At 39.3% G+C, this 26,140-nt stretch overlaps 1 protein-coding gene across 1 annotated transcript; it reads left to right on the top strand.

Moving 5' to 3' along the window:
- Window positions 1-77: 77 nt before the first annotated feature.
- Window positions 78-23,950, top strand: GPR180 (G protein-coupled receptor 180). The gene is made up of 9 exons (XM_075718050.1): window positions 78-225; window positions 2,761-2,919; window positions 6,195-6,389; window positions 9,840-10,020; window positions 10,222-10,271; window positions 13,847-14,004; window positions 20,296-20,487; window positions 20,845-20,922; window positions 22,593-23,950. Exons 1-9 carry the CDS (start codon window positions 78-80, stop codon window positions 22,749-22,751), a joined length of 1,320 nt encoding a protein of 439 aa, XP_075574165.1. The 3' UTR covers window positions 22,752-23,950.
- Window positions 23,951-26,140: the final 2,190 nt, after the last annotated feature.

The following is a 26,140-nucleotide window of genomic DNA, read 5'->3' as shown; positions in this document are numbered from 1 at the left end:
TGACGCGGCGGGCGGAGGCCGGGGTGGGTGGGGGGGGGGTCGAGCGTAGCGGCGGGCGCCGCCGGCGGGGCCCGAGGATGCGGTGGCGGCTGCGGTGGCGGCTGCTGTGGCTCCTCTGCGCCGCCGGCTGGTGGGGCGCCGGCGGCAAGACGCTACGGGGCGGCTTCGCCAGCGCCGCCGCCCGGCTGGAGCCGTGGCGGCCCGTGGCGCGGTTCCAGTTCCACGGTGGGTGCCCCGCGGGAGGGGAAAGGCGGGGAGCCAGCGGCTGCGCGCCGGGACGGGCCGCGCCGGCCCTGTCCGCCGTCCTGAAACGGGGCGGGGGGGGGGGGTGCAGGAGCTGGTGGGGCGGCGGCGGCGGCGGGGTGAGGCCGGCCTCCGGAGGGCCCTGCCACGGCTCGGGTCCGCGCCGCGGGCGCCGTGGGCAGCGCCGGAGGGGTGGTGGGGAGCTCGGCCAGAGGCGGGAGCCCGCTGGACCGAGGCGGGGCTGCCCCAAATTGGGGGAGAGAGGGGCTGGGAGCAGCCCGGCCCGCCGCCCCTGAGCAGCCCCGCTGTCTGCCGCGGCGTGGCAAGGCGCTGCTGTGGGTGCTCGGCGCTGCGCTGCCTTTGGTGTCCCAGGGCCTGGCGTGGCGGGACTGTGTGGGGGAGCGGGGGCATGATTTTAACTTGCACGTGCCCCTCTCCTTCCCGCCTGGGACTCCGCCGAATGAGACCGGCGCCTAAGCATTGCGCGTCTGCGTCGCGTCACTGGCGTTTTTTTAGTGTTGCCGTGCGTCAGAATGTAAATTCTCACCTGCTTCTTCCCGATGGCTTTTCTCCCCTCTCTTGTTGACGCCTTGTTAGTCCTAATTCCTGGCTGTTAGTTAAGGGGCCGAGCAGTGGGCTAGGATCCTGTTAGCATGGCAGAAATACAGGCTGGAAATGACTCTCCTTGACACAGAAGTTTTACTTCGCAAAAAAAGATACATGCAAGCATGCTCAGTGCCATACACTACAAGGCTGTGCTGGTCGGCACGCTTTTCCTATATGCTCAGCATTTTGGTAGCATAGACTGTTTTCTTACTCCGTTAGCTTCATGGCAGAGGAGTTCTGCAGAATGTTTCAAAAGACAACCATGAAGATAATACCTCACGTATTCACACGGGCTTCCTCCCAGACTGGAGGAGGAGTGTGAGAGGAAAACAAAAACGTTTGCAAGAAGAAAATCTAGTGGGATGAAGGAAAATGTGACATAAGCCAAGAAGAGTTGGAATGTGACCTTCCAGCGCAGAGACATGATAGATAGGATGGGGATAGCTTGTGCAGTGACTTGAAAGCAGTTAATTATCACTGTCCTAGAAGATAATTGTAGAAGCACTCTAAATAGATCTAAAGGAAAAAAAACCACACTGCATAAATCTGAGACAAGAATACTGACATTCAAGATGAGTGGTTTAGGCGTTCAGATATAATTTATTCTACAAGTTGATGTTGCATATTTCCTTAGAAATATTCCTCTTTCTGCATGAATACCCACAACTATACGTATTTTGGGTCTTAGTGAAGTCGTATGGGCTTTTTTTAGAACCTTCTGTTAACGTGTCAAAATCTTTTATTAGCAACTTAGGTAAACTGTAGTCCAGATAACATTTTGCAGATCCCAGGAGATTGCCTTCTTTGAGGTTTTATTGCAGGACAGCTATCTTGCAGCTGGCTCTGAACAGATAAACCTTCCTGGCAGAGCCTTATTGGAAGCTGGTAGTAGTCTATTGACTCACATCCAGCTGGTGCCTACATTAGGTGGGAAAGCAGGTTGCTCTGACAGTTTAAAAAACATACAAAGCTTGGTTAAATATGAATGTGTGCCCTTGCAGTACTGATTTTTTTTCTCCTCCATTAAATCCTGTCTTTTAATTTAGGATACCATTATGTTAAAGAAGTCTATAGCAATATATTAATGAAGGAATTTATCAAAATAAGTTTGAGGATTGCAGATTGCTAGGCCTCTTAACTAACAGTCAGGAATTATTACTAACAAGGAGTCAACAACAGAGGGGAGAAAAGCCATCGGGAATAAGCAGGTGAGAATTTACATTCTGACTCACGGCAACACTAAAAACAAGATAAATTGTGTCAAATGAGCTAGTTCTAAAATGGCTAAAATATTTCTCTGTGTCAAGATGCAGCCTATAGGTAGACTGACACATTAGAGAACACTTTTGAAGTTTGATTTTCTTTGTCTCAATTTGATGTCTGTCATCTATAATTATTTTAGCTCTAATCAGTCCATAACATGAAGGTCCTTTTACATAAGTTCTTTTGGTATTAGACTCAAGAGCTACCCTATGATGCTCATAACCATGCTACAAAGGTCATAAAATACTAGACTTCGAACCAGTTATTGAGACTGGTTGAGGCACTGTCTTTTTTTCTTGAGAAAATAAAATTTGGAGTGGGAGGAAGGGGGAAAAAAGGCTATCTAGAAGTCTGTTAAAAAAAAGAGGGGGGAGAGAAGGCTGTTTGTAGTAGGGAAGGTTAATGACATTTGGGTTATGATGAAGGTTTGTTTAAGTACCATCATAGAGAACCATGCATGCAGTATTGTGTTAAGGAGATGTACAGAAATTGTTTCTGAAAGACTGTAAAGACTTTTATGTGAAGTAGTGGTAAAAGTTTAAGCAATAAAGTGAAGCTTTAGTGCTGCTACTTATCTATGCCACACTAGCTTTTTGTTTGTAACTGACATCAAGGCAGAGTAGTTGATTTTATTTTTTAAATATCAAGGTGACCATGCTGTTCTGTGTGTCAGAATCAAGAACGTAGCAGTAGCTGTGACAAAAGCAGCTAGACTTCACCTGTTTCAAGCACAGGAATGGCAGAAGCTGCAGAACAGTATCCAAGATCACAGCTGTACAGAGAAGTTCTCTAAAGCTCAGCTGACAAGTGAGTTGCTACTTTTTTCCCCTTACAAATTAAGTTATTTGCATATTTAGAACCCTGTTAAGTTATCTGTGTATTTAGAGTATTTATTTCAGTGAATTTGGACTTTGCAACAACTTAAGAAAAAGCAGGACTTCGGCCTTCTGTAATTAAAAATTATTACAAGGAAATAAAATTGCTTTGTTTGCATCATTTCAGAAGACTTTGGTTGCAAGTTATGATTTAGGATACTGCTGGAAAATGAACAATCCTTGACAAATAATGATTTTAATGCAAACAACCAAACTTTATGACCAGTTCTAGTCTCATGCTGTCAGTTGTACACAACTCAGAAAGGGTACACATTTGGCTGAAGTTTTCATTTATTCATTCAGTACAGAGATTTTCTTTAACTCTGCTTGAAGTAAAAGTCTTTTTTTTTTTTAATCCCAAACTTTTCTGGAAGAAAGATTATGTTGAGTATTTGAAAGAATTTACAAAGAATACCATTGTAATATGACACCAAGAACTTGAGAATCTAATGTTTGGGACAGTCAAATGTACAGTTTGAATTGTGACATTTATTGCAGTGGAATGAAAAAAATTAGGGGCAAAGTGATGAACCCTCCTGCAGTTACCTCTAAACTTCTGAAGTGAGTGCTTGTCAGGTGGCAGTATGTAGCCCAAGTACAGAGTAAAAGGGTAATTTTGTACCTGAAAACCCTTTTTCTCTGTACTCCCCCCCACAACCTCATAATCATTAGCACTTCCTGCCCCCCCACCCCCATCTGTAAGGTCATCTACAAAAATTAATCGGGATTATCCTGCCTTACGTTATAACTTGCCCACATTATCATTTTATGTTCCTTCACCCTTTAATTTTGTAATTTGGTATTCATCACTGAATCTCCCATTCCAATCTTTATATTACTTGAGCTGATAATTATACCAGTACAGAATATACAAGTTATCTTGTTGTCTTTTTTTTATGGAGGAAAATTTCTCATTTCTCAGGAGCCTCCTGTTCTCCAATTCCATGGAAATGGCACTTTTCAAAGAAGGGAAAACAAAAATAAAAGGATATTTTTATTTTCATGGTAGCATAAACCTGTCACGCTTTGATGTACAAAACATGTTAGAAATTTTTTTAATATAGTATCAAAGATGAGCTAATCAGGATAAAGCTTAATTTGAGTATCTGTCTCAATTTAAAAGAACAGTAAAACATTGAAGCATTCAGTTATGTAACTGGAAGACAAACATACAGAAATAATTATTTTTGCACCATTTATTGATCATAATATTACACAAAACCTACTTAAAGCATAAATTTTCCTCGAAGAAATTAAATTAATATTAGAAACTTAATTCTTAGGTATCTTGAGTACAGCTGCTTTTCCAAATACGTTTTCTCTGTGCAGCCAGAATCCCTAGAGTAACAAATTGATCTCCTGGAACATTGTCATAATGACATCTTATACAGATGTCACTTCTAAGGATCTAGTTCCCCTACACTTGATCTGAGCTGAACATGAAGGGCTGCTGTAATGACCAGCAGTTGGTCCGTCACTCCTGTCTGTCCCAGCAATGTACTCGCTGTTTTCTACTCTGTTTAGGAATCATATGACCACAGGGTGAGTTGGATCTGTTTGCTGATCTTGAGCAAAATCAATTACATTTTATTTTATCTTACTTCATTTCCTGTGAGTTAGCTTGCACATTTGATGGAAAACTGATTAAACGTGCTCTGTGTGATCCTTAGTCTTGATGCAAATAAGACTGTGTCAGAACTCAGCGAAGAGTACAGATGGAGAGTAAAGCCACCCCTCTCAGATGCATTTTGCCTTTCATTTGGATTAAGCGCCATATGAAATCCTAAAGCTGTGTTTTTAAAAATCTCAGTTTTTTGAAGGGAGCTGTTTCACTTTGTATATTTGATTGATAGGATACATAGCTCCAGAGTGGAACACGTACTTACATGAGCTACACAAGACAGACTGCCTGTATTAGAACACTCTTTTCTTTCTGGTTCATGTGTTGTCCAAATTTGTACTTCATGACAATTGCTGCAAAGAGACACATGGCACATTTCTTCCTCGATCCGAATGGTGATCAGTTCATGCCTTCAAAGAATGGAAAATAACTTCTTGAAGTTGAAACAAGTCTGTTTAAATAACATAAATGTTTTTCACAGGTAGGCTTCAAATTAGAAATTAGTTCTAAATTTTGTCTACAAAATATTTAAGGATAATGAGTTTGCTGAGGATAGTTTTGTATGTATGTTTGTACCTTTTTCATATAGAAAGGCCTTTGCATAAAAACCAGAAATAGTTTGTTCTGTAGAAGTTTAATGACATTTTTCTCTTTCTTCATCCTTAGCCATTGTCATCTTAAACCATTAAGATCAATTAATCTACGGTCCAGTCGTTATATTGTTATTTCTTCTACAGAGGTGACTCACGTTTATGGTTGAGCTGATTAGCACTCAAGTTCAGTAATCAGTGTAACAGTATTTACTGTTCTTATAGTTTCACCCAAACATACAGAGGCACAGATTTCATTTTCAGCAAGTGTTTATTCTGGAGAGATTGTGCATTCGTTAATAGTTGCTTTTAGGAAAAATAGTGGTAAGATCAATGAGCAGATGAAACTTCAGTCTCTTATACAGTTGGTTTTAAATGTAAACTGATTTGAAATTCTCAATTTTATTAGATGATGGTCTCCGCCCTTAGCTGTCAATTGAAATTCAGTCTATTATGGTTTGGGGAAGATGCTGTAAAATAGCTACGTTGCACCTCGAAAGCATGCGTGCTATTGTTTATCAATCTTGCATGTGGCTGTTCCTGTTCAGTGCTCTAAATATCTTTGAAAATAGAGCAGAATAAATTTCACAAAGGTATTTTTCGTACTGCAGAAGTATCTGTTGGCTAATAGAAAATAGCTAGTCCCATCAGTATGGTACTAGAGGATGGAAATGTGCTAAGCATAGGAGACAGAGTTTGCAGTTACTGGCTTCTGGCAGAAGCGAGCTCTCCCAGCGAACCCAAAAGCTGAGAAATGGAATGCGGAACAGATCCTCACCAGTCCTTGCCTGCACCTATATGAAACAAAAGGCGAGGATGGAAGTCTGGCCTCTGGTGTTATGGCTAGCTTTCAAAATAAAGACTGTTTTCTATTGTATGTAGTTTATAACCTGTATATGATGTGTGGATTTCAATTTTATCTTCAGTCAGAGATGAGTTTTCTGCAAACAAACTAATTGAATATTTACTCCTCTTCTTGTTTGTTTTCTTCCAAAGTGACTGTGAACCACACAGAGCAAAATCTGACAGTGTCCCAGATTCCTTATCCGGAAACATGGTATGTGTTTTACGTAGACAAGTTTACCTGCGAGGAGAATTATTCTGAATCCGAGGATATTCAGTTTGAAATGGTCTTACTAAATCCAGATGCAGAAGGGAATCCAATAGATCACTTTAGCGCAGGGGAATCTGGTAAGATTTTTTTTCTTAAAATTAGATTTGTAAGTTAAGGATCTGGTTACCCAAACAAATCAGTACATACTATGCTTGGAAAAGTGTGGCACTGGGGAATGGATAGCAGAGTCTCTTACATTTCAGATTCTACTTTCTCACAGAGAGTAAACTTTAACTCATTTTCTGGCATTACAGAAAAATCCTTCCCTCTCTCTAGACTGACTTTCCAAAACTGGGCTAACTGGAAGCATAGATGCACAAGGAAAGATAGTGTTGACATCTTTGCTAATAGGCATTTTTCCCCTGTTGAAATTTTAAGCTTCCGCTTGAATGTGAATTTAATCCCTAATTTTGATGAATTTGGTTAATTCTGATTTTAATGCATTTTCTTATTTAATTCCTGAAATTCCTTAGCTGTGTAAAATTTTACTCTGTACAACACGAGTACATGCATGATACAACATTTTGCCAATACAATTTCAGTTCAATGTTTAGGTCTTTCTAAGTATCTTAGTCACAGGCCACAGATTAGATGAGGTATTTGTCAGTCCTGATTTTATTTTATTTTAGAAATGCAATTATAAATCTTTAAACCTGCAGAGAAGAACTTCTAGAAGTCACTCAAGACAGCATCCGAAGAAACGCCTACATAAAATTGTATGCTTTGGACAATCCAAACCAACCTAATGCATACTTTATTGCAGTGCTTAACTTCACTGCTCTGGGAGGCCTCATCAAGGGACGAGCCCAATAGGCTTAGTCTGCCTTCATATACAGATTTAACCTACATACCCAGAATGAGCCTAATTGCTATGCTCAGAATCATGTGGTCTGCTGTCATTCTTGGTCTCAAGAGGATATAGGGGGAAGGCAGCTCCCTTTTTGAAGGGAAGAGAATATTCACTGAAACATTTGGCAGAATCTGTAAGAAAGTAGCACTGTTAATCATCCATTTTTCAAGGCTTATAAGTTGACCTACCTGTCTCTAACTTCTTAATTGTGCTACAAACTTAGTTGGCAGGTTTTATTTGGTGAGTTTTGTATCCAGAAGTGAATTCTAGGTTAATTTACTTATTCTCAAAAAGCAGTAGTAGCATCCTTTTGCTAAATCAAGGGGCAAAGCAGCTATAAGATAGCATGTGGCCCTTAAAAGTGGTGCACAAACCTCCTAGAGAGGCATCTCAGCTCTATATTCATTTTGTAGGAAGACTTTGAGCAGTTGGAAGCAGAGCTCTGAACAGCTTGCATGCTGAGCAGGGAGGTGTATAATTGTGTTGGATGCTCGTATTTAGATCTAACAAGTAGGAAACAGGATGAGCTTTACGTGCCGTGTCTTCCATGGTTGCAGAGAAACACCTCTGTTTATTCAGAATTAAAACCTGCAACACTGCATGAATCCTGAAGTTACATGCCTGTGTCTGCTTTCAAAGAACTGACAAGGATTTCTTCTCTCTCTCTTTTTTTTTAAAATGCATCTTCGGGGAATAATTTTTGTCCTTTTTCCGTAGAGATATGCAGCATAGAACATTAGGGCATCAAAGAAAAGATCCATCTTCATTTCTTGGTTTTTTCACTCGGGCAGCTGAAAACTACGTAGTTCCAGATGGTTCTAGTTAGGTCACCCTTCACTTTAGTTACTAAAGTTGTGGCCTCAGGAGATCTCAAAATTAAATGGACTATAAGGAAAATATAGGAAAGAACTTGAGACTGTAACCTTGTGATTAAGAAGTTTGCCTTGAAAGAGGAGGAGGAGGGCTTCTGTCCCTAGCAAGTCATCTTTTATCATTTTATATGGTAGGTATTTTTACGGAAAACATGGTACCAGTGGAATGTAGGATTTCTAAGGGCAGCTGAGCAGGTAGACAGCATTTTGAAGTTCTTTGAAGTTAGGCATTTCAAATTAAGGTACATGTGTTTTATTTTCTTTGTCAACTCTAGGTTACTTGAAAGTCAGGAAACTTAAAAAAGACAGGTTGAAAATTACTGTTCTAGTTTTTTTACAGTTGTATTTCAGTGCAACATTCTCTTAAATCCTTTTGGTCTCAAGCCAATCATCCACAATCTGTCTTTGGTTGGAAGGAGCTTTCTATCCTAAATGTTTTAGTGTTTATTAAAAGCTAGTTGATTTTCCTAAAGAGTTTTCAATGCGTACCCACTCATCATGGTGAGAAATAATTTATCTACATAATCCTTGCCAACTTCAGTGGTGTCTTTTGAAGCAGAAAGATAAAGAGTGAAAGAAAAGAGTAAGAGATTTGATCTAAAACGCTTATTTTTGTCAGTCATAAATCATGCTTTTGTATAGGTATACAAGAGAAGCGGAGTGGCCCTGAAATTTTTTGTTTATGAGTGTTTATTACCTTATGCTCTTTTTCTCCCATTTCACTCTATGTATGCTCAAGCTGATTAAATTTAGCCATAGAAGTTACAGTACTGGCAACTATCCAGAACTCATCCAGTTCTAATGTTTTTCAACTTAGATATTGAAATGTGTATAATTGCTCTGTTTCTAATCTCTGGGTGGAGCTGGTTGAAGTTTTCAGCAGAATTGGTTTGTTGCTGGAGGAAAAACATTGTTCAGAATCTGATTCTGTGGGCACCACTTGGTTTCGAGGAAGGTTGGAGAAGAAAAAATTAAGTTTTTTGCGAGAAATTTCTGTTTACCCATTTCTGCTTGTAGCTCACTGTCTTTGACCCTTTGGGAGCTCATATAGTGGGTTCCAAAGCTCCTGGACAATAGAAAAGATTTCCAGGATCCAGGTCTTCAGGGAAGCATTTCACCAGACTACTGCCAGACTGAAAGTTAGAGGACTTTTTTTGTAAAAATATCAAAAACTTTAGGCATTTTTTTCAGATTGGTGCAAAAAAACCCCCACTCTGTGAACTTATTATTGTTCTCTGTGCTATTTTTCTTTATCTGGAAGTTTTCTGTCTTGGTCAGCTGTGCTTCTTGGACTACCTGCTTTATGTGGAGGAAGAGTGACACCCAGTGGTTAAATAGATTCAGTAGAAATCTGTTCTGGGTTTCTCTCACCTCAGATTGGGCCTTTAAAAATTGAAGGGGAAAAAAAAAGCTATAAACGAGTCCTTTAATAAATATGTTTCTGACTGATCAAATGGGCTACAAATATTTTTGTTTATCAAGAAACTGTATGTCACTTTACACTACTTCAGTAATTGCTACAAAGCTATTTGTATTTGAACAGAATCTCTCCTGCACCCAGAAAAGGTATTGTTGAGTAAAAAATACTTTGTCAGATCAAGCAATAGTCAGCTCTCTGAAAAAATTCACTGACTTTCTTGGATAAAATAGGCTCCAATTTACTCATTTTATCTGTACTACCACTTCTGGGTGACAGTTACTAAGTATTTCCCAGTGATTATATAAAAAAAAAATTTTGTTTTAGTTATTTACTGCTAGTAGCAACGTTTCTTTATAAAAACTAATCTGTATTTCTTTTTTCATAGGATTACATGAATTCTTTTTCCTGCTTGTCCTAGCATACTTCATAACTGCTTGCATATATGCGCAGTCCCTATGGCAAACAATTAGGAAGCGTGGACCTATGCATACTGTTTTAAAGGTGCTGACAATTGCATTACTGTTGCAGGCTGGTTCAGCTTTTGCCAACTACCTGCATTTCTCAAGGTATCTTTGCTTATTTTTGCTTTCAGTCTTAAGACTTGAAGAACATTGTGTTGTAAAGATCAGTACCTGATCTTTCCTGTGGTGATTGTGACAAAACATAGGACTGACTTTTTAGAACTATGTCATTGCCTAAATATACTTTTAAGAGAGAACACACACTTAAGACTCACTTAAAAATACGGTATTTTATTCTTTTATCAGTTATTCTAGAGATGGAGTAGGAGCACCTTTTATGGGAAGTCTGGCAGAATGTGAGTATGCTCGTCTACTGTTTCTTACATATTCCTACACATTAATCTGTATAGTACAGTAGCGAATGCTGTTGTTGGACTGTATTATGATCTTGGACCACACCACTGGATTTTTGATCTAGAATATACTAAAAGTTGCTCTTCTGAAAAGCAGGTTTCATTCTGGATGTTTACCATAACTGTATTTAAAGTTATACAATTGTGATACTGTTGAGGATTGTATAAAAGATTATCTTGTGTGAAGATTCCATTCTACAAACACATAAATGCATGCTTATCACATGAGTAAATGTTTCAGTACGTTGAAGGGCTTTGCAGAGTTTCCATGATCTAGACTAGTGAAGCTTTTTAGGAAGCTTAATTGTGTTTTATGGAGTGTGTCATTTCACTAGCAAATTCAACATTGATCATAATGAAAAAGTGTTTTACAGCACAAGTGATATGACTGATGCAAAAAATGCTTATATAAAGAATTGATGTTAACAAAGCATTTTTCTCCACTCTGTATAGATATTCTGAGTTCTCACTGGAACTGAATTCCTATAACATCCCTTCCCAAAATGCATGAATTTACTCCTGCTGGATTCTTCAGGGTTAAACATCCTTGGGGTTTTTTTCTGTAGTTTGTACGTGAAGCACTGGGGGGGTTGTTTCTAAGCAAATACGTTACCTTTTGTTTGGCTTGAAGCGCCCGAGAAAGTAGTACGGTGGTAGTGAGATAGCGTTGGAGAGTAACAGCCTATGTAGAAAAAAATTTCGCTTCCTACAGTTCATTTAGAAGCTTGCAGTTGGAATTAACAGCCTCTTGATGGCACTTGGCACCACAGTAATTGCCTCTTTCTTGTTTTAACCATTTGAGTTAGCAGCTCCTTGCAGCCTCTCCAGCAACTGTGTTATTAAACTTTCCCTCTCATCTCCTGAAATTAAACTAAATAGAGAATATGGAGGTAGTTGTAACTCCTCCACAGTGAGAAACCCAGTGTTAACTACACAGCCAGAACTTCAGAGCTGCATGTTAGATTCTCTGTGTATGTATTACAGCGAAGACCCCACTTTCATTTGCTTATAGCAAAGTTTAAGAATAAAAAAATGTTTTTTGAATCAATAGCTGAATTTAAGAAATTCGGCTAAGAGAGTCTTCCTTTACTACTGTTTTTAAGGTTCGTGGTTCCCAAAACTGGGAAAGAGCAGAAGTAATGGTAATGTGGAAAGCTTCAGCGTCAGCTAAAATTCTGAAGAATGGCTGATAGCAAGTAGTACAGTTTGAAGACGGAAAGTGCTTCCATTTTTCCTATATCAGAACAGAAATCCGAGTTAGAAGTTAATTTTTATTGACTTCAGTGGGGCCAGAACTTCTTTCTAGAAACGTGTTCAGATACTATCCCAAGCAATTATTCTTTTTCTGCCATCATTTAGTCTTTACCACGTACAAAGACCTGACCCTCAGTCTAATTTATCGCTTAAGTTAGTCACATAAATCACGCAAATAATGCTGGCACTCAAAAGCATCACAAATAGTGATCTTTTAACTTTTTAAGATTGAAATGTGAAAAGTCAAAGAATATTATTATGCCTGTTGAACAGCCAAGAACGATAATTGTGATGAAATCAGACAAATGTGGTATCAGCTCAGTAGCATGTGACTTTACACTGACCCTGGATATCATGGGATTGTTGTCATTTTAAAAATTGCTCTCAACCGTCTTATTTTCTGGCAGGATGTATGAGATGTCAAAGATTAAAGACGGTACTGAATTTTTGTCTTAACACAATTTTGTCTGGGAATCCACTTGAATTGTTGCCACACTGAAGCAAAGCAATATCCATAATCCAAGATGTGATTGAGAGATCATGTCTGGCTATAACTTATAGGGCACGTTATCTTGAGTGACAGAAGAAAATAAAACGCTCTCTAGAACATCCATGTTCAGTCATTTCTCTAGCTTGGATTTGTGACACTGGTTTGGCATGCCTTGCGTTCACACAACAATGTAACATTTTTTTCTAGTGAGTACTATGTCTCCATAGCTAGCATTGTAAAATAATTCCAAGATCATTTTGCCCAAAATCAGTGCCAGTTCATTTTATTAAAGAGTGGGTGAGCAATTTTGTATTTACTAAAAGCTCTTGACACTTCTTAAACAGCAAAGGTGTCTGAATACGTTAAGAAGCATTTAAGCATATAAACTGTGAGAATACCAAATATATCCCAGGAATAACGTGTTGAAGTCTGTTTTATATTCATATTTTGCTAGTATTCCTGAGTGTCAGGGAAATATTGTAGCTGATCTTCATATGACACACTTCCCTCGTGTGCGTATTAATCTCTCTACAGTGGCAACATTTTCTGTGCCAATATTTTTAGTAAATGTGGACATACTTTTTATCTTTTATAATGCAGTCCAGTTGTATAAAAATAGAAGTTTGCTTTTGTGACATAGAAATATTGTTCTTGTACCTGATAGTGTAAGTGAAAATTACAAATAAGGAACAAATGTAATTGAACTAAAATATTAATCCAGTGAAAAAGAAAGCATTCTTGTGTGTAGTGCCCAATCTCTAGTTTCTGAGCCAAATTTGCAATTTACATAATATAAGAATCAATTTTTCTTGTACATCTCTGCTATGCCAGCACAGTGAGCCAGTTTACTCTCAAGTCCAAACACCAACTTAAAAATTGTTCGATAAGCTTCAGTCAAGAACTTATCAGGTCTAAAGCTAACAATCACCCAGAAAGAAAGCTTCAGTTCTTTCTACTGTCAGTAGTACTTCAGCAAGGCTAACAAGTACAGGCTTTAATATATTCTAGCTTGAAGTTTTCTTTCTTCAGACACAGCTTCACACACAGGTTTGAGACACTGATTAAGAATGTAACTTTATGGAGTATGTGTTAATTGTTCCCAAACAGAGCAAAAAAAATGGACATAGCAAAATGAGGCAAAGGTAGTTTGCATTTAATAAAATGAAATACAGGCAAATTGTTGCTCCAAATGAAGTTTGTGTTAGGGTTATTCATTATATTTTCTCCTTTAAGTATCTGAGAATGGAATTTGTCCTAAATATTTGTGCTTTCTGTTGCAAGCTACTGCATCCTTAAGACAAAGTGCAATTAATTTAAAGTACAATGCAACTATCTGATTTTTGAACAAAGGTTTTTCAGAGCAAAGAAAGGAGTTCATTTCATCATGTTTCATATTTGCAGTGTGATTAACATACATATGATTTTAGTTCTTTAGCGTTATAAGTCTATTTACGCAGCTGGACTCCTGAGCCCAGACTTCTTTGACACAAGAGTGGGATTTGGAGGGATGTGGCGCTGTGCCTGTGGTGTTGCAGAACTGCAGCATAACTAGAGGAAAGCTGATAGTGGTCTGTTTGGTCACTGGAAACTGCTCAAAATATCCACATTTTGTGGCAAAGCAACCTCAGCTAGTCAAACTATCATCAAAATTATGACTGAAGGTGATGCAGAGGCATAAATGTTCATCCTTCATTTGTGGGTATATAGAACATTTCTCTTTGCTTTAGAAAAAACATTATTTTTGTTGTGACTATTTTTCTTTTGTTTTCAATAGTGTGTGACATAGTCTCACAGATACAAATGCTGTATTTATTGTTGAGCCTGTGTATGGGTTGGATGATAGGCAGAATGAAGAAATCTCACGGCAGACCTCTTCAGTGGGATTCCACTCCAACATCTACTGGCATTGCTGTAGTAGTTGTTGTTACACAGGTTTGTATTTTGTATTCATTCTTATACTGAAATATACAGCTGCTATTAAGTATGACAGAACTGTGAACCAACTAATTTCAATATGTTATGAGGGAGGGAGTATCAAGACTGGAAAAAAAACCCCACAGCATTATGTGCACCCGGTATGTCTAATAGGTAACAACACCTTCTCTTTACTTTAACAATTCAAGGTGTAGCTCCACAGTATGTTTTTGTTCAGCAGTAAAACCACTTAAGAATTTCCCACAGTTTTCCAAACTCCTGGTTGTGCCAATTGTTCGAGGCATTATACTGTAAACCAGATCAGTGGAATGATCTAGATTTGGGAGAGAAAAAAGAAAAAAAAATTCAGCACAGTCATTTTACTGATCTGATTTATAATGTGGTCCTATAAATAGTTGTAATCAGTACAACTGAGGGTTTGTGAACTACATTGGGGGGGTGACAACAAGCAGCATAAGAGGAAAGACAAATAAAAGATGCTGTGACAAATCATTTCTGTCACCAAAAAAAATTGAAATCCTCAGTGTCTTCCTCTTAGAACCACTCAAATAGGATGTCTGATGGTCTTTTCAATCAATAAAAGGGACTTCTCAGAAGGTTCATGTGCAGGGTTGGTCTTGCAAATACACAAATGGTCTGACACATAATTTCATTCAAATATTTTCCATTAGTATAAATTAGAAAGTCAAGTAAACCAGTAACTTAAAAGTAAATTGTAATGGAGATCATCCAACGCTGGTGGTGCCTTTTGTAAACAAATTCTTTTAAATCACAGCATAAAGACAAGAGAATCTGAAAGCCATTGAGAAAGAGAAGAGCAGGGAGAAACTGGAGATAGTAATGAGGAAGAGATTATACTGAAGATTTTGTGCCATTTGAGTAGTATCTGTAATTAGTGCTGCTTCCAAACTAAATAAGCGGACTGCTAAAACATTAAGATTAGCTGGGAGATGACATTTCTTGCTGATTAAGAATATAAACCAAAGGCTATTAAGGTCAATGGGACTGTTGAAATTTAAAGGTAGATTCATTCCACCTTACTCTGACACCCATCTAGCACCAGAAATTTTACATGCTGGTAGTAAAGAAGGCTTCTAAAGTATTTAATTTTATTTATGCCTCTCCACTTGTACATACATACGGGTGTGTTAGTACTCTGTCACTTGAGACTGGAAAGTTTTTTGTTGTTTCCTTTTTACTGTACATAGAAAGGACACTCAGTATCATCAGCTTGATCTTTTTTCGGTTGTTACTTGTGGTAAAAATTGGGGCAGGTATCACACATATATGCTGCTTCCCGCAGTGCTGGTCCATTACACATTTGTGTTGGCTCTTTGGGCACCACTGGAGCATTGGCACAAAGTTGGCTATCTTACTTTTCACCACGAAAGCACAGCTCTACCACATCTTTCCTCCTGGTACCGTTGGGAATGTCGGGTTTGGCAGGAATCTTGTAGGAACAGAATATGGATATCAGCATATGTCATTGCCTGGGTGGTTTTGCACCCCCATCTCAGTGTTTACTGTCTCCAGCAAAAGTGCCCTAACACCAAGAGTATCCTTGCCCCTTCTGGAGAGGATGTTTTCCATCTCATGGTTCAGTACATACAAAATGTACCTTCTGCCAGATTTCTTCTTCTTAATACAGAATGTGGATGTTGAGCTCAGGGGAGCAGGATCTAGACCGCATCACCTCTATCAAAGGTGGTGAGCTCAAGACTTCATTCTCTGGATTAGTCTTGTTCACTGGTCTGTCTAGATTGACGTGGGTGTTGGACTTGCTGTAACACGGCAACCAATGAGCGCTTTTAATGATTAAAACACTAGAATAACCTCCTTTCTGTCCTGCTCTTTCCCAGAGATTCTTATGGGAGAGCCAGCTTTCTCCCATGCCAGAGGTTGGATGGACTTAACGTGGATAATCAGAGATGCTCTGAGGACTTACTGTGGAGGGTGCTGGAAACCACATGCATTACCCTAACGCAGCAGATAGAGATTGAACCATGTTAGTTTTAAGGACGCTCCACACTACCTGTCCTCATCTCATTGTCAGGGAAGTCAAGCAAGTGGACAGCCTGGGAAAACATGTTATTCTTCAACTTAACTGCAGTTTTGACTGGCAAACTGTCTGACCCTGTTTGCCTGCTACTAGTTCAAATTACTCAGGAAATTTTCAGGGTTTTTTCTTCTCTTTGTACTGATGCTATGGATTCTTTCTTCTTATTCTTTCAGAAACACCAGCAATTTTCCTGGCTGTGTTTACAGGTTACCATCGGTGTAGGGTGGACACAGCCTCCTAGTCAGCAAATCTCTTGTGGTCTTTGCAGCTGCAAAGAGGTAGCATCTCAAAGGAGGGACAAGTCTGCCTTTCAGCATCTCCCTTTGCCTTAACTTGTTCTTTATTTCAGCCTCAGAACAAAAGATTCCCAGGCCGCTCTGTATTCATTAAAGATTCCACTCTCTGCTGCCGAGACACAAACCTTGTTCAAAACTTTGTTGATGGCCGGCCTTTCCCATCACATAGACCTGAGTAGTTTCAGCTTTCAGGGCTGACTGGAGTGGAGGCAATGATTCTAGAAAGATAGCTGATCTCTTTGAACCTGACCAAAATGACATAGAATCTTACTTCATTAGATGTCACGCTTGACAGGGTTTCCTAGATACCCCCCAAAGGTGTGCTCAGAATGAGTTCTGCCCCTGACCTTAAATCTAAACCATTTTTTACTGTACTGGCATTGTATGACATCAGATACCCAAGTGGTTAGAAGCAGCTAGGTAATCCACTTTACCTTGCTGCTACTTTTAATTTCCCTTTTTCTTCCCCCTTCCCCTTGCCTCTCAGAGATGATCTGTCCCACGAGAACCTGCCTTTACTGGATTGATATGTTATCTTGGCTTGCCGTAAAGTCAGTGTTGGCATAGCGACAGGGAGGAGGGGTTCTACCGTAATTGTTTCCTCATGGCAAAAAAGAAGAGTGTCTGTTTCTTCATTGTATGGCTGTGGAGGTTCAGCTCGTATATCTGGAACATCAGGATGATGTCTGTGGCAAACACTCTTCAGGATTTGAAGAGGAAGACCAGTACTGGACAGTGGTTGGTGTCCACTGTGAACCAAGATAGGTCAAAAATATGTGCAGGTGAAGTCAGTTATTTTGAACAGTGTATTATGTAAACAAGGAGATGGTCATTCTCCTTTACTTTATGAAGAAGCAGTTGTGACTTTAATGTTGGACATAACTAGTGCGAGTCAGCTCTTCAGCTACCTAGCTCATCCAGTTCTTTTGTCTACAGCCAAAGCAGAGTTGTTGTTCTGGATAAAAATTAGGATTTCCGCCCTGATTTCTTCTCAGTGCTCAAACACAGTTCTGCTCACTGCCAACAAAAAAGCGTCTCTGGTATCCACTTCAGCAGGTTGGTGTCTGGGTGTTTTTTCAGCTTGTTCCTGATATTGCAGCTAAGTGAGCTGATATATGTATGCCTTTCTGTGGTCAAGGTAAGGGACTTCAGGGCTTATTTACCTTAATTTCTCAGGCATAGCCAGCCAAAGAGATTTTGACTTCAAGATCATGCTAGTCTGTGAAAGCTCTTCCTTCACTGAGAACAGATTGCCTAATCCATTGTAACCTAGAAACACTCCATAGCACAGATTTCTCTTTTATAGGATCCTGCTTTTCTCTGGTGAGTGAGAATAGTCCCAGAACAGTAAAAGCAGTGACACATATTCGCCTTGTCCAAGTTTCCAGTGTGTTGCACTGACAGTTCCATCTCTGCCTCTAATGCCTCTGCCTTCTGCTTATTTTGGAATAATCTAATGAAACTAAAGGAAGCTGGACTTCTGTGATCTTACATTGCTGTCACCACACACAGTCTTTGATCAACTGATTCCTGCGTTGTTTACACATTTTACACTCTTTAAAGGGCTAGTCCAGGGCATACCCTGCTGTCAGACACTATTTTCTCATGAGGATTTGAACTTTGTTCTCATGATTCCTTTACTCCATGTCTTTGTCATCTTCTCATGAAAGTGGCTTACTTCATTGCTGTTACTATTGGTGTAGGTTAAGAAAAATTCAAACCCTCATGAGCTCTGTTCTTTAAGGTTAAGCTATCCCTGGGATCTACCTAAAGTTTCTTCTTAAAGCAGGATCACAGTTCATCTCCGTCAGCCTATATTTCTCCCCCCACCCCTTCCCCAGATGCATGCTTTTGTCAGGAAGATTCTATACATAGGTAGAGTTTTTTTTACGTTTTCTCAGACAGTGTATGTCCAGTCCAGGGAAGTTAAATCCCTTGGCTATTCTCAAGTGTAAATGTCAAAGGAAAATGCTCTGTACAAGACTGCAGTGATTTTGTTACTGGTAGAACCCTTGTTTGTTTTCTGGGCACCTTCTACCTGGACTGAAATAACTTCTGTGACAGGAATTCATCAATTTCATGACAAAACTAGTGCTGTAGACAGAACTTTACCAAACACTATCTTATTTCAGTCTTACTCCTTGACAGAATTCTCAGTCAAGTCATTGGATCATTGAAAGACATTTGCTTGGAGTCACCCTGGAATGGAGTGTTATGGTGGGAACATTTGAAGCATGTTGGTCAGATTGCTTACTAGTAGTCAGTGATGTTCAAGACATGCATGCTTCACATCTGTCCCTCTCCCATCCTTCCGTTTTCCATCCAGGTTAGTTGAGGAGTGACTGAAATGCCAGCAGTCATGCTTGCTGTGACATGGCCTAGGTGAGGGAGGGGAAAAATGAGAGAGTACTCTCTGATGATATTCTAAGCGAAAATGATGCTATCTTGACTGATGAAACTCAAGGACACCCACCTTTGGAAGGCACAGGTGGATTACACATTTAAAAAAAAAAGTTAATGTCAATAACCTTTTTGTCTTTATGTAGTTCATGCAGTGAGAGCGCCTTTGAATGTGTTCAGAAGGGAATCTGACTAATTTAGATTTCTAAATTGAGGCATACAATGTCTGCTTCTGAAGGCCTTCAGAGCTACCTTGCTCATATAAATCAAATTTGCCTACCTTTCTTCAGAAAGCCTGCTTCATTAGACACCTGAAACCTAAGTGCAAGTTGGATGTGTGCAGTAGGTGGACTGGATTCCAGCGTATATTCAAGTCTTAAAATGCCATTCAGCTGCTATATGATGCTGGGAGAGTCTAAACTTTATGCGTATTCTAATTTATAATGTTAACATTCCCAAAGTCTTAAAAAAGTACTCTTCAGCAAGACCCAATTTTTATGCAACAAGTAGGCGCCTGCCTTCTACCCAACTAAGATTCAGAAACTAGGCACTTCTTAGTCTGTTTTTCCTTAGAGAATCTATCAATGTTCCTTCTCCTATAAAATTGGATTCTGCAGCAAACGGATACAGTGCTGACAGTTAAGGAGGATTTCTATCTTTCGTGTAGTTATCTGTTGGCTAGAGCATTTGTCCAGATGTTGGAACGGTATTTGGAACCTATGACGCTCCCTTTCCTAGACCCTAGGAGGTTTCCGAGCCGATTGCTTGCAGAGTCAGGCTCGCTCGCAGTTTCTGACCTAGCTGATGTTGAATTCTTTTCTCCACAATGGCACAGCTTCAATAGAAGGGGTGGAGAGTGGCCCACCCAGGAACAGCCTATAGCCTGGCAGTTGGGGCACTCTCCAAGGAGGTGGGAGATGTGAGCTGGATATCCTTTAGGCAAAGAAGGGAATTGTGGGAGATCCAAGTTCAACCTGGGTGAGTGCTTGCGCCTTTAGGCTATTGTATAAAAGGGGCAGCAGCACCACCCTCTTACTTCCCCATCTTAAAAAAAGAAAAGTGAATCCTGTTAGGATTTTGAAAGAAAAGGCGTAGTCGCCTGCCTTTGAAACAAGCTTTACGGGTTGTGGATCCCAAGTGGAAGGAGACACCTCCCTGTAGCTCTGTGGAATCATTTCAGTGGGCTTCCTGCTCAGTAGGCTGGCTGTTTAATACATGATTATTTTGGATCTTATGCTAAGGTGTCACATTCCTTCTATCCAAATTAGAGGAAACTTTAGCTTGTCAAACTTTCTAAAAGTTACAGAATGCAAGAAGTGAGACACTGTTCCTGCCAGTTGCTCTTGGAGTAATAGGTGGTGCCAAAAAGCAGTTCAGGCCAGGGGTTTTTTTGTGTAACATGGCGGTCTCCGACAAGCAGAGTGGAGTATGACCAGTTGTGCGGATAATTTAATCTGCGATGGGAAGATTAATTGAGGTTTAGCGTAACCTTGTTTATTCTAAATGTACTTTGCTGTTGTTGTTCCTTTCCAGAGCTTTTTATTAATTTGGGAGCAGTTTGAAGATACGAATCACCACAGCTACCATTCACACCATGGCTTAGCAAGTGGACTGCTTATTGGCCTCAGAGTTTGCCTGGCTTTGTCACTGGCTGCCGGCCTTTACCAGATCATCACAGTGGAGAGAAGCACGCTGAAAAGGGAGTTCTATATCACCTTTGCCAAAGTATGGATTACATCAGGGAAACTAATCCCTTCTGCTGTAAATATAATTGTGGCATGCAGTTGACTGAAGCACCAAACTCTTTTCCTCCATAAGAAAGCTGATGTTTCAGTGTCTGATTTGATTAAATTGCACCATGTCATCATAGTCTGATTAGTCATTTTAATTTGACAAGGAGTATAGAGCTTTTTTAAACAGAAATCCCACCTTTCATTGTGTGGTTTTCGTTCTGTTGATTGAAAATTAAACAATGGGTTCATAAAATAGGCAGAAATGTAAATGCAGTTCCTCTAACTGTCATCTCTTTCTTCTAAACTGGCATGTAGTCATTTTATAACTTATACTCATCTTCTCTTTCAGGCCTGCATTCTCTGGTTTTTGTGCCACCCATGTCTTGCAACCATTTCTGTAATATTCAGAGAATATCAAAGAGAAAAGGTATGTACAGGCAAGATAAAAGAGATGGAATTTGAATAGTAGTTGTTCTTCATGTTCAGTGTTTGTTAGCAAACTCATGCTCTTAGGCTGTTAATCTTATGACCCCAAAGCAACTTGAAAAGTCTTAGTCACACAGCTCTCATTGATGCTAATGTGAGTCATATTTTACAAAGGCGTACAGGGTTTGAATCATCTAAGGGTAATCATTCCTAGGTAAAGGGCGGGGGGGAGGGTTGCTAAGTCAAAGGAAAATGTGGAGGGGGTGTTTTGTTTTATTGTTTGCTTGTTTGTTTTTTAATTAAAAACACCTTGAGGATTCTTTTAACAAAGCTAGTAGAAAGATAAATCAGTGGATTTTTTTGTTGTTTGCTTTTTAGTCTTCATCCTTTAAAAGCTTTATGTGGCTAAATAGGTCAGGGAACCTGTAGCTGAACTGTGTTCTTTAGATTAAGAAATCTGTCCAAATACATTGTTTGGTTTGTAAGCTCTAAACAGTTAAAAACAAAGGTGGACTCACTGGGTTTCTTAGTTGCTTAAACACATAGAGAACTAGAGAACTAGTGCATGGAGCCTGCCATGTTCAGATAAAGTGCACTGCTATTCTCAGGTGATCGACTACCTCATTCCAGGGTAGAGTTTGCTTCTTTTCTTTATGGTTATAAGCATCTGTGCATTTTTGGAAATTAAGCTTTTATTTGTGTAGAGGATATGTAAGGGAAAGAAAAAGGTTCCCCTAAAAATCCGTAGTAAGTGAACTGCCACATTTGATTTTTTAAAAATAAGCAAAAAAAAAGAAATCTAGGGAGAAAAAAGACTCCTAGAGCTATTAATGAAGAGACTTTTTGTTGTTGCTTGATGAAAACATCATCAGGGCAGGGGGAAAATCTCTAGATATAAGATCAGTAAAGGAAAGTTTTGCTATATTTTGAGATTTTTAGCTTACTGAAGGGACATTACAGTTGCTCTGCTCTTGCGTTTGCACAAGTTTAACCATTGTGTGCAGCTGCAGTTCCTACGTTATGTTAATGTAGCTGTGTTTCCTTCTTTAAATGCACTTCAGTATAATAAAGAAATGTATGATCAATAAATACCATATTTGCTTAAGAAAAAACATCTATTTTAAAAGACTCTCTTGTAGATAAACTTAGACTTTTGCTTTCTCAGAAACAGTAGTTACCTTTATGCATTTGATAAATACTGCCTTACACATTTTTGACAGATGAAGAGACTTGCACTGGGAAGAGGTCTGGCTAAGCGAGACTGATAAATCACTACCCTCACAGCTCCGTGATTGTGCTAGTGCAAAGTGTTTCCAGGCTTTTTTTTCCCCCACTCTGTTTGTTGTAAGAATAGAATATCTAAACATCACCTCTGCTTGTGAAACTGCATGGGTGGTGAATTGCTAGTCTGAAATTCCCCAGAACAGAGACTGCCAGAAGGGTTATGTGACTTGCCCAGGGCTATCTACTGATTTAAAAACACCCAGGTGTGAGAGTCTGAATCCTGGCCTTGAGATTCGTGTTCAAATCTTTTGTAACTGCAGCAGTATTAAAGGGTTTAAAGTTAAACCTCAAGCACTGACACAGTATGCTGACAGAAATTTATCTTGGGTTGTTTGGTGTTGGATTTTTTTCACTTACTTTTTCCTTTTCTCTCTTTTTTGTCTCTAGATTATTACCATAGGTGTTATCCTCTGTCAGTGCATCTCCATGGTTATCCTCTACAGACTTTTTCTATCTCATAGTCTATATTGGGAAGTATCTTCACTGTCATCAGTGACATTGCCACTAACAGTATCCTCTGGACATAAAAATCGACATCACTTCTGAGATGTTTAGGAAGAATACATTATTTAATAAATGTGCAATAATGACCTAAATATACAGGTATTTTTGTCACAGGCATGTGATACATTGGTTTCAATGGAAAAACTGAGTGATAATATCAGAGCACTTCACAGACCTTTGGTCTGACAAGGTCCCTACATTAATCTGGTAAGACTATGGTGGAGTGGAAAAATCCATAATTTGAATATTGTTTATATGTAGCATGTGGTGCTGAGTATCACAGACAAGTACCATGAATCTTTTCTCTCCCATTCACAGCCACAGAAAATGTCCTTAATTTATATCAATACTAGGTTTGAAGGTCTTATAAAATGCAGTTCTTAAAACATCTGCAAGCTCAAACAAGTCTGAAACAGGCCAGTTGTGAAATTGGTGTGATGCGTAACGATGAGTACAAGTTCTTTTATTTTCATACTTTAGAGAAAATGCATTTTATGTATAAAGGAAGGGGAAACCAAGGAGGGAGAGTCCTCTAGAAAACATGTGTAAAATGTTCACAGCTGACTGCGAGAAACTTTCCTTTATTACTGGTGTAAAAGAAAAGCCTTTTTTGCAATTGATGTTCATACTGGTTAAAATTTTAGTGGGAATGAAAATAGGGTTTATATCTGCCTTTTTTTAAAAAAAAAAGAAATGTAACTAAATATTTCATCCAGTAATGAAGGTCTAAACAGTATTTGAGGCTTAGAAGACATAGCAACATAAAGGTAATTAACAGCAGGCTCACATCTTTTAAATAAAAAAAAAGGCGAAGAAAATGGAATGGGTGATGTGGTACTAGAATTTTAATCCTGATATAATTCATTTCTGTTACATTGAGGATTCAATCATAATTAAGCCATATACACAGATTAAATTAACAGAAGCATTTCAAATAAATGTTGGTTTCAGTCATCAACTACCCATGAATTCCTGCCCAAGGATACTTAATCAGGATTAAATTTTCTATGAATAATTGAAAAACAAAATACTCACTGGATTTGTTATAATCCATGTTGGCACTGGGTTCTAAGTAGTTGCCATCTTCCATCCATTGTAATAAAGCCATACTACTTTGTGATGCCCTAGCATTCAGAAAGCCAGTGTAAATATATACTTTATTGAAGTGCCTATTTATTGAGTATGATTAAATCATGCTGACTTTTTTTTTTCCTTCATAGTAAGAACATACCTATTGCCATTGTGACTGAAATCTTTCTTTTTGGATTTAGTTTGGTATTTGTCAAATGTGTGTTTCTTCACAACATGGACTTTATTTTCTAGTAAACAAATGTTTGTTTCTTCTAAACAGTGTGTATTTAATTATGTCTCTGTGAAAATGTGAAGACACCGGGGTTCTAGCTTTAAAATAGCCCTAACTTTTCCATTCACGTTTGCCTCAGTTGTGAGCATAGTTGAAACGTTAGTCTGTTCCATTTTAGTTTAGAGGCAAAACTAGACATTTGCCTTTGACTAAGGCAAAATGGCAACATGACAAAGTTGCTCATTAAATCATCTCCTTTCTTATTGTTTGTAATTCAGATCAAGAATGGCAGGTTGAGGCTGGAAAAGATGAGATACTATGATTTCACACAATCTTCAGAATGATTAAAAGATTAATTATTACATTCCTCTGATAACCACACAAAAATATTATTGGTTAAAACTTCAGTCTTTATTTCCCTGCTTATCTCTGTACTTTTCATCTTCTCAAGAAAAAAGCATCCTGTTTTTGATAAGTCTCCAATAATGCAGTAGAAGAGTTCTATCTGTCTTCATGTATAAGACATGAAATTCACGCATAAAATAGAATTTTCTGATATACACAAGAACTGCTTTACAGTTTATGATCCGTAATGGTAAAAGTGTTAATCTACATGGAAAAAAACTGTATGCGACTTTCAGAAGAGGCACTCTATCTGTTTTATTCTCCACAAGTATTTTTCTTACTTCCTGTAGTCCTTCTGACTTCAATCTGTCAGTATTAAGGTAAATGGCATCTTAATTTCACCTTATAAATATACCCTACAACAATTCATAAAATGAATTCATAGTTAATCTGAGTGTAAATGTGAAGCATAAGATGTTGTCTCTTAATCTTTTCCAGATTGCCCCATAAGTTAACAGGAAACATTATCCTCTCTTAGTTTGGCGTCAAATCCGATGATTTGAAAATAAAATTTTAATTTTGCTCTTAATGTAACTGTAGCAATTAAGTATCACTTTCTCACGGTAAGTGGTTACAAAGGACATGCATTTCTGCCCAGGTCTACTAGCGTTCTTTCATAACATAAAATTGGTGAGTGTTGGTTATTAAATCATTAATGCGTGCTGTAGCAGTAGGTCAGTATGACTGCAATAATGTTCAAGATGTCAGGTAATTTGGTACAGGATGTCTTCGGGGGGAGTCTTCAAGTATGACTAACTTACAAAGCTTCATACTTACTGTACTGGAGTAAGTACAGCTGGAAGCTTACTGCCTCTGGATCATGCCCAAAGAGTGGTTTGAGTATGTGAAAGCCTGCCTCTTCATCCTAACTTATGTCTTCTGTGAGACCAGCTGGTAAGGCCTTGCTTTTTTCATGCTTGCACACACAGTTACCCGTTTCATCAATTTGGTTTCATAACCTCATCTTGAAAGAATAGCTTGCAGCCTTCTTTCAGTTGTCTTCGATCACTGCATCCTGACTGGAAAACCTTCTCTTTCTTTTTTTTTTTAAAACACCATCACCAAAAAAAAAAAAAAAAAAAAAAAAGTTGCCTGTCACAAACTGGGGCTCTTGCATATATCTGAGGAACTCACGACACACCCTACATCAGCTATTCATTAGGTGACAGCAGTGGACAAAAGCACTCCTTCGGTACACCCTTAGCCCCCGTGTGTAAGCGGTATGGGTTTGTGCCCGCCGAAAGCTGCCGTGTACCTGGGGAGTTCTCGGGGAGAGCTACGGCAGCTCCAGGCTCCCTGCCGCCTCGCCGCTGCGAGGGGCTGAAGCGTGTTCTGCTGCTGGCTGTGGTGAACGGCACTGTTTAGCTGAGGTCAAATGGCGACATCTCACTTGAGTGTTTCTGTGCATTACACGGTTCCGTTTTAAATAAAGTTGCAGTTACAGAGCGTACTAATTGTATTGCCCGCGCATTTCGCTGCTCGGAAAAGAAAAGTGCGTATTGACTCGGCTGCAAACCGAAGTTGTTGTGCTCTGAAGAAATCCACTTCTGTGTGTGAGAGGGCACCTCCTTGCCAGCCGTCGCCTTTTCCACCCGCACAGATGCCAGTTTGCGTCAATTATGATTTATTGGCTGGGGGGGAGGATCCAGGTTGAGGAGAGAGGAGGGTGAGAGCACCAACTCTGTCCTCGAGACCCCCCACAAGCTGTGAGGAGGGATTGCCT

The sequence above is a fragment of the Pelecanus crispus genome, chromosome 1 (genome assembly GCF_030463565.1).
Source record: "Pelecanus crispus isolate bPelCri1 chromosome 1, bPelCri1.pri, whole genome shotgun sequence".
Classification (NCBI taxonomy): domain Eukaryota; kingdom Metazoa; phylum Chordata; class Aves; order Pelecaniformes; family Pelecanidae; genus Pelecanus; species Pelecanus crispus.
Note: the sequence above shows the minus strand (reverse complement) of the source record. Positions and strands in the feature narration are given on the sequence as shown.